This window comes from Etheostoma cragini, chromosome 10 (assembly GCF_013103735.1).
Source record: "Etheostoma cragini isolate CJK2018 chromosome 10, CSU_Ecrag_1.0, whole genome shotgun sequence".
Lineage (NCBI taxonomy): Eukaryota > Metazoa > Chordata > Actinopteri > Perciformes > Percidae > Etheostoma > Etheostoma cragini.
Genome location: NC_048416.1, coordinates 26,368,304 through 26,378,109, shown reverse-complemented (window position 1 = coordinate 26,378,109; position 9,806 = coordinate 26,368,304). Strand labels below are relative to the sequence as shown.

The window sequence follows — 9,806 nt, the reverse complement described above, 5'->3', positions numbered from 1 at the left end:
ATATATATATATATATATATATATATATACTGTATTTATATTGTTATTTCTAGAAATATTGAGATCATTGAACAGCCTAAACTCCAATAGATCTTTCATATTTTTATAGGGACTGATACCATGTCTGATGCTTCAAAGATTAGTTTGTAGCCCAATTAATTAATACATTTTTATTTTTTGGGTGATTTAAGTATTCTCTGTTGTAGCTTTTATGATTTTTTAGGGACTTGTGGTTTTTAATATACTATGGACCTTCCATTTGTGTCATGAATAAAGTCATTATTATTATAGGTATTAGTATTATTATGAATATCACTTATTCCTATAGACAGTGACTCTCTGGCTGCTATGTGTGAACTTACTTGAGAAACACACTCAAAATACTAAATGACAAATTCCCTGTCAGTGTGTTAAATTGTTGATGTGCAGTTTAAAAGTGCAGTAATGCAGTTTCCGGTGAAGTACAGCTACATATGACTAAGCAATGAGAGGTTTCATCTAAAGCATTACATCAATTTTTATGACTTTAATCTTCAAAGTTACTAGTGGAACATTTGTAATGTTGCCAAAAAAATACTTGAAGTGCACTTTGTTACTTTGCATCTCTACCAATTTGAGAGGTTTTACTTAAATTACCAGCACAGACAGGAAAACAATAACAAGCGATCTAAGCTCAGGAAATTGATTTTAGTAATATCACAAGTTAGTGTCAAGGAAGTTTTGAGTGTTGTCAGCATCACTATCAATGTCTCAGTCGGGTGTCTTCTGAGGAATAAACCACTAATTGCTAAAGGGAGATCTACAGTATGAACATGTGTGTATTTGTCAGCAAGAACCAGTTTTTCTAAAAGCAAAACAAGCCTTTACATCTGTGACAGTGAACCTGGAGCTGCTTGACCAGCAGTGAATGGAGCAGGTCTGTGGACAGTGCTCAGTGGGATCCTGGCTATTACAGTATATCTGTTCAAATGTCAGAGTCTGATGAAATTTGAACAGGAACAAACAGTAACACTGACCACAGAGGCAGCGGCGCCCCCATTGATTGTTGTTCTTCCTGATGAAGTCATGTCCGAGTCGAGTTTCCTGCCGCTGTTTCAGTTCAGGGGTTTATTCTTACGTGGTCGCTATCGCTGCTTGTGTTTATGTTGCTGTCATGTTTGGTCGGATGTGGTCAACGGGTTAAACATTCCTAAACATTCCCTGGTCTTAGCTTCTCGTATAAGAGGATTTTTTTGCATGTCTTTGTCTTTCGGAATGGCAAACTGATTTGAGTTCTGGACAGACAAATAATATAAAGACATCACCCTGGGTTTGCGATATTGTAATGGATATTTTAAACTTTTTTTCTGACATTTTGCATACCAAACAAATCAATTAACTGGCAGAATAACAGTTGATGAAGCTAATTGGTAGTTGCAAGGTAAAGATTTGATTTGCAAACACATTACAAAACACGTGAAAGTCAAAATATTCTTACCTCAATCTTTTTTTCCAGAGCTTTCAACAACATGTTCATCAGCTAAACATGCTCAACTTAAAAAGTTTTTGAGTAAGCATGAGGAAAAACTTTGAGGAAAATATATATTTAAATTTTGATCTGTTTTTGTTTTTCCTTAAATGATGTAGAGAATCCCAAGTTGAGGCTTATGCGGGCTGTAACTACCAAATATTTTCATAATCAATTAAAATGTGAATTGGTTTTTAAATAAATTGTTTCATCTATATAACATAAAAAGAAAATTTGATCTTGGAGCCCAATCAGATGTCATCAAATGTCGGTTCAGCCCAAAAGAATTTAAAAACATTCAATCTATTATATTGTTAAGATGAGGAAAAGCGAAATATTTCCAACTGAGACACTTAAACAACAGTAGGTTTGGAGTTCTTCCCAGTGACAATTATCAAAATGTTCTGTCTATCAATCAATCAATCAATCAATCAATCAATCAATCAAACCATTGACTGACCCTTCCAGCTCCAGAGCTTATGAATAAAAACACCATTATTCAAACCAGGAACATAACGCCCACTCCAGCTAGAAAGGGCCACTACACAATAACTGACAATTACATGAACCATCACATTGTTACTTAGGTATTTAATCTCCACCACCCCTCTCCCACATGTGAACACTCCCACCATCCCTCTATCTGAGGAATGTCTTACTGTAAAGTCTCTGCAACTGTCACATCAGGAGCCAGATGTGAAGCTTCAGAGCGCCGAAAACATCTTGGAAGTGCACTGATGTTCTGCTGGCAACTTCAGTAGCATTCCTTCAATAGATAGATAGATAGATAGATAGATAGATAGATAGATCATTGTGAAAGACCTCAGAGTTGTCCCCCATAATGAGGGTAAGTGGTGAATGCCTCATTTTTGTCTCATTTATGTCTCATTTATTAATTGTCAGTAGGTATTCCTAATCAGGATTTTAAGCAGAGCAACAACATGACTATTTGCTTAGCTGTATTCCCTAGAAGGAAAAACCCTACATGTAAATGATATAATTTGCATTGACGTAACATCACAGGCAAATATCTGCTCCTGTTTATTCAGTAGAGGCTGGCAGACATATTTAGATGTCACATGCCATGGAACGTGGGTTATTTACATAATTAGCTCTAACAGTGCACACATTTCACCAGTCAAGAACGTGTGTACTTCAGACTCATGATTGCAACTTGTTTTTCCACTTTGAGTCCAGAAACCAGTTCCTCTTGATTGCTCAGGGCAACAGCATGATGAAGTAGTTTTTGAATGCAAGCTTTTATATCTTGTCTATGCCGGCTGCGTAGCTAAGTCAATGTAGTTACACATGTCGGAAAAAAGTACTTGAAGCCTGAAAGTATGCTTTGGGTTGCAGTTATTTGCATAAAGAGTGAGTGAAACGCAAGCTGTTAGGCAGCCGGTATAGTCAGCTGCACTGATTTAAAGCCTGTCAGTTATGTCAGATCATTGGCGATTTTGAAGTTTCATCTTAGCCCCCCTAACAATTATAATGATACAATTCAGTGTTTCAAGTTAGAATTTGCAAACAATTACAGGTTTAAAGGGCTTGAAACAGGTTTAACATCCTGTGTCGCTTTCACCGATGCTATGCACCTGTGACTCAGTCAGGAAAAGGGTTAACAGAAATGTAGTTTCTAATAATATAATAATATAAGATTATAAATTAGCTGTCAGGGGGAGAGCAGGAGTGTGGTTGTAAAGTTTAATCATTGGTATTCCCCAGAGAAGAAGTTGGTAATTTTCTGGCGCAGATTAGAACTCAAATTGAAATCTAAGCAACTAAAATTGCTGAATGTTAGAACATTGCGTCAAATTGGTCGTTATTACTGTGAGTTACAAAGTGTCAGGTTAAGTTCCATCAAAGTGTCAAAAAACGTTAGCTGACGTTGTTGTTCAGTAGCTAGCTATATTTCTTCCATAAGGTAGGGTAACTTAAGAGACTGATACAAAAGAATTAAAAATAGACAAAGTAGAGGTCGCGATATTATGCCTTTTAAGCCCTGGATCCTTCAGTTCAATAGTGTGATATCATTTGAGTAGTTCTCATGACAAGGAATCTGATATCTTTGTTTAACATTGTTAGTTTATAATACCCCTTTAAAGGATGGGGTCTGGTTTTCTCAAATCTTTCTTGATATGATACTCCCATGCCCATATATTATTATATATATAGCGTTACTGGTAGTTGTATTCATTTGTGGTGATACTTTCTGTAAAATTCCCCCCGCCTTTTATAATAACTACGCTGTGTAAGACAGGACAAAATCCAGTCCTCTATTTGCAAAAATGCATTCTAAAGTTAACTGAAGCCAAGTAGCTAATGAGGCCTGAGCAGTCAGTGTGGGTATCTCTTCATCGTGGCGGCTGTGTGGAGATTTATATGCCTCTGTTTTCTTCCTGGCAACAAACCTACATGCAGCTGTCAGGACGTACCACTCTGCTACAGCTCAGCAAAAACAAATAGGGAATTTAGTACAAGATGAAAGATTGGAACTTTAAAAAGATACCCACTTATTTATCTGGCTAACCACAAATGCTGCCAAGCCCCATCTTCATTAGAACAGCAGAGGTGTTTCATTATTTGGCTCCATCCCCTGAGGTTTATACTGCAGCTCTCTCTGTCTGCAGAGCAGCTATGAAAAATGTTAGATCAACTAAACGGCACTGCGTCCTAATTCCTCCTCCAGTGTTAGTGACTGTTTCCATTCATCGTATACAAAGGTGGGAGGTGCCGGGCCAACCTGACAGGGGAAGCCTGGTCCAGGGTGAGCTAAAGGTCTGGCCCCTCATCAAAAGACCTGACTTCATTTTCAGCTGATGTTGTTTTTTTCTGGTTTTCTTTTTCTTCTTGTGGCCACCCCAATCCCACGCACACACACACAAGCCCCAGCTACCACTCCCCGCTTCCTATTAACAGCACATGCTTCAGCCTCTGTGCGGCATGTTTGAACTCCTTTCATAGACCATTTTTCAGTGCTGCAGTCAGTAAGGTAGAGTCAAGTTTGAAAGACTTTGTTATGTAACTCAGGGCTAGTCAATTGAAAAAAAAGAAACAAGTACCATTGTATGCGTCAGCAGCATTATAAATTGTATTCTTGTTCTAAAGTGGCATAATGCCTTTGTAAGACATTCAAAGAGATTTTGTCTTTTAAAAAAAGACAAAAACATAATAAAGTACAAAATAAATTTCTTTCATTCAAAACCTGGGAGAGAAGATGCCTGTTTTACTAAATCTTTATAGGCTGAATGCTCTTTAAATGTGCCGTAGGTAGGATTGCAAAGATTGACAACTTCTCAGTCCTTCGTTGCTTCCTGCTAAACACCAAACGGTTTCCTAAGCCCCTCCCCCTCCACAAGGGAGAATGAATGTGCATGCATGAGCAGTGATCGACACGCAGTTAGATATCCCCCCTGGCCCTGATTGGTGCATCTGAACAGGGAGATGTAGATTTATGCAAATCCCACTACAGGCTGTATGTGGCGCCGACTGGATTTTTAAATTTTAATGACCTGCTTCATGTAGTTCTAGACAAACATAGGGTCAATTTCCGCAAACATGACAGAAAGTTAGTTTTATAAGTCTTACCTACTGCACCTTTAATTAAGAAATATGTGTTGACAAACTGTTGTAATGTTTCCCCCCAAATTTATGTCTTACATCATAAAAATGAGCTTCGTGAATAAGGAATCCCAAAGCACACATGAACAACCAAGTTCAGAGAGCAGTTCTCGAACGGATTTAGTCTTAAGTGAAAACCCAGAAGACTCCAAATGGGAAGCTCATGTGTTTTTAGTGAAAATGTGGAAACCATCCCTCCTCAGACGCATGTCCACAAAGCCAGCCAGGCTCTCGTGTCTTAAGGCCGCCGTACCGAATCCCTCCCTTTCCGCTTGCCGTTATCGTGATGATGTCAGCATTGTTGTGTATCCCTTGACAACACAAATCGCAATACAGCAATGTGCCGGGTCACGGGTGTGTTGAGGCACTCAGCGCAGTCATCATCTGGCCAGAGTCTCAGCAGAGCAGTCATTGGTTGAGCAGTGTGTTAAAATAGGATAGAAACATTTGTCTTTTGTGGTTTTCCTGAAAAACACTTAGCCTCAGGGTCACTGGGCTGTGTCTGCATGAGTCAGTGACTCTTACATGCAACAAAAAATGTGACTCTAATGTGATTACGGAAGATAATTCAAGTCAGAAAGTTAACTTAATGAATCTCTTTTAATCATAGATTTCAGATTTGGGGTTTTGGTCTTGATTGTGCTCTGGTCACAGAAGAAAGAAAACAAAAATCTGAAAATAGTTGTTCAACACAATAACAATACTCAAACTCCACCTGTGAAACTGCTCAGGAATATTTATGTCATGACTGTATTCTGTCAGCCGGAACACCTCATCACCTCATCGCTTTTGTGTTTCAGCCTCTGCAGAAGTTTTGCCTCGGAACAAAAACCTCCTGTTATCTGTTTCTAACACCTCCCATGGGTGTGTTTGTAACTTTTTTCTTTTTGTTTATTTGTGTCCTCCAGAAATGGTTCAAGCTACGCAACGCACAGTGGAGGCAGGCGGAGGGTCTTCCGGCTGAACTCGGATCAGTGTTGGACTGAGACTGAAGAAGAATCTGCCTGAAGCTCTGTGCTGACCCTACAAACTGACCCCTCTATCCTCACACGCTTCCCCTCTCCATCTGACATTCTCTCTTTTTGCATCTATGAAACTATTTTAACTTACTGCACGGAATGTGAAGGTCTTTGTGTGTTGTTGGCAATATATCCGCCATGTTTACAGAAATAAAGATGTTGTTATTATAAGTTAAAATTACTTTTGAGTGTGCTTTGAGGCTACCGTACGTATGGGGTGCAAATATACCGAGGGAGCCGAGTTATACAATGGGGCAGCTAGAGTAGGGTGTGTTGGGGGACAGTGTGCTTTTGTTTTCAGGTTTTGTTTGTATGCATGTCTGTCCGCAGGGAGCAGAGCTGGATGCTTCTCCGTTAACGGGACTATACAAAATGTAAGGAAGCTGTGGGATTACAATAGATGCTGCTGGAATCAGCTGCCGCTATCCAGGAACTTCCAGGGACAAATCCGGAACATTTCCACTAGTAGAGGGAGGGAGGCAGGGGAAGGTAGACATGTGAGCCGACTGAGCTGAATGGCATCATGGGCTAAACAAATGACAGGTGATGTCATTACATTGTCCCTTTTTTACTCTGGTCACTCTTTGTAAAAAAAAAAAAAAAAAAAAGAGGATGTGATCTCAGCAGCCAGTTGGAGCTTTACACCTCAAAAGATGTTCCGTACTTTTCCTACTGTTGTGAAATTCTATGCAGAGATTAAAACTAACAATGGTTTTATCCTACTAACAAGCATTTTCTAGTGCTCTAGTACTCACTACCCTGAATATGTACTAATCCGCTGTTGAAAACAGTCCCCAACCGATGCACTATTTCTTCTCATTTGAGTAACGCTTGTTAAAAATTACAGTGGTCAGCTGTTATAGGATCATTGAAAAATTTACGTATTTTTGATCAGTTTTTAAGGAACTACATCTTCAGAAAAAAACCTACATTTTCAATTCAATTCCATTTTATTTGAAGTATTAAATCCTAACAAAAGTTATCTAGAGACACTTTCCAGGTAGAGTAGGTCTAGACCACACTCTCTAATTTACAAAACCCCAACAATTCTAGTAATTCCCCCAAAAGCAAGCAAACAGTGCAACAGGGGTGAGGAAAAACTCCCTTTTATGAAGAAACCTTGGACTCCGGGGAGTAAAACCCCCACAACTTGGTTAGAAACAAGCATTTCTGGGACAAGATGCACACAAATGGAAAGATCAAATCAAACATCTTAAACGTTTAAATGGAAATTTAGAGGATTTTTCAGCCCTGGCGTTGGTATGCAGTATGTATTCTCTGTGATAGGATTCAGGGATATTTCCAGCAGCTAAAGTGGAGTTAAAGGAGTTTAAAAGTTCATCTAAAAGGTCAGGTTTTGCTGGCAGTCCTTGAGAACCAAAGAAACCATCACTTCTTTCTTGAGCTGCCAAACATCCATCAAAGAAGAGAAAACAGGCCAGTACATGGTTTTTAGTTGATGAGTAGCTGGTAGCTCCAAGTAGCTGGAGTATTAGATACTTCCTTTTTTTGTTATACAAATTGTGCTGTAGAGGAACAAAAACATCTAAAAATCAGACTGAAAAAGTGGAGCGAAAGAGTGAGAGGGGTTTCAGATCTCAATTTACAGGACAGGAAAGAAATCCTGAACTGTGTGTCTGTGTGTGAAGAGACTGAAGAAGGTGGAAGAAAGAGAGAGAGGGGAAGAGCTATCCTGCCAAAGAGCCTGGAGTGAAATCACTCTGGTTGTGGGAACAGTCTACACAACAAGCTCGACAGAAACCAACACCAACCCAACAGGTAGTTCAACTGCTCCTAAAACACACTGCTGCTTTTTAACAGGCTGTTGTGAATGTTTACTCTGGCATCTGACATGCGCACACACACACACACACACACACAAACACACACACACACACACACACACACACACACACACACACACACACACACACACACACACACACACACACACACACACACACACACACACACACAGCACTGATATTCATGATTACTGGCGTTTTACTTGTCTACGCCCAAAATGTGCTTCTGCTTATGAGGACAACTGAGTCCTGTAGCGATGCAGAACACACACAGTGGTGTCTGTATCCTGAGCCTGGGGCTGCTTTTGTCTGTTTAGCTGAAAAACAAGCATTTTGGTGTATACTGTGCATTCACACACACACACACACGCAGTTCCTCAAGCCCCTGCTTAAACACATTGTCACACATCGTATTTCACTGTTGTCTCTTGGGTGATGTGTTACCGTCCCCTATAGTGTTTAAATTATCATTTTATGTGATGTGTGTGTAAATACCCCCAAGTTGTCAATTTGAATAACAACACAGCTATCAATGTGTGAAACATTGAAGTTTACAGTAACATTGGCTCTAGTTACCTCATTTGATGGACGGCTCTAATGTTCAAGACTTTTCTATTTTTAATTCCAAGTATGGATCCAAAAACACAGCAATACACTCATGGCTGCATGGAGTGGAATATTTACATGGTCTGTTGATTTTTGTATTCAGATCTGTGTAGACCTTTGATTCAAGTCAAATTTAAAGACGTCAGCATGCCTCAACTTATCACCCTGTTGTTGAGTGTGGCTACACCGTTTATACTATCCATACATTTTTGAAGTCATGTTTCTGGGTGTATTAGCCCACAGTTGACAATGTTGGAAATTAATGATTGATTATTAATGGAAATGTTGGATTTGTCAGTTTTAATTCACTGGTTTTCCCAAATTCCAATCCCATTATTTTATCTGAACGTTTTTCAATTGAATTTCCAGCGAATACTAATACTACTATCCCATACTACGTATTTCATGACATATATTGATATTGATATGTAAAATAAGATTTCCAGTCATAAAATATATGTAATCCATGTCACACACCATTAAATGAAGACTTAAGGCTTGGCTTGAACTTTGATTGCTGTGAGACTTGAGACCGCTAAATTTGATTTCTAAAATAACTTCAAAGCAAAATAATTAGTTTCACATGTTTTGACCAGATAAATTCTTGGAACAAAAAAATAGGACAACAATAAAATAAAACCATGTCAGACATCGTGACCATTTACAGTAATTATAAGGACCATGCATCAAAGAGATTAAAAATAACAACAATGCTGAAAAGGAAAATGTTTGAATGCCAAATCGTTCTTGTGGTCAGCATTAAGACATTAAATATTTACATTTTAATAGCAATGTTGACTTGTGCAACTTTTAATTTGGCTAGTCTTAAATGCCTTAAAAACTGCTGTGATATTCCCTACCTTCTTGCCAATATAAGCCAGTAAAAATAAAGAAAGATTACTTAATGAAATTTCAACAAATTATTAAATGGGAGACTATAGTTTCACTATTTAATTAGTAGAAAAAGCAGGAAGAGGTATGTACGTTTTGCAGGATAAATGTTCAAGGCATTCAGCTGTGAACCGATCCATAGTGACTTTACGGTGAAATAAACTTAAACAGCTTGATTACTGATATTACGGTGGGAGGTCATAAAGCCCTGGTACTTTCTGCTCTCTTGCACAGATCTTGTACAACAGAGAACATGTGCCTTAGCGCTCTCTGTCCCCAAGTCACTCCAGTGAAAGGATGATCTGAGTGTCTGATGGCGCCATAAGAGCAGATGAGAGTGTGTGCAGAATTTAAATG

General features: G+C 38.8%; 1 protein-coding gene across 1 annotated transcript in view; it reads left to right on the top strand.

The window, feature by feature from the left end:
• hopx (HOP homeobox) overlaps positions 1–6,325 on the top strand; it is a 6,777-nt gene extending 452 nt beyond the window's left edge. Inside the window, exon 2 of the mRNA XM_034884238.1 lies at positions 6,037–6,325. Within this exon, the coding sequence (XP_034740129.1) occupies positions 6,037–6,114 (78 nt within the window). The 3' untranslated portion in view covers positions 6,115–6,325. The remainder of the gene's footprint in view (positions 1–6,036) is intronic.
• Positions 6,326–9,806: the final 3,481 nt, after the last annotated feature.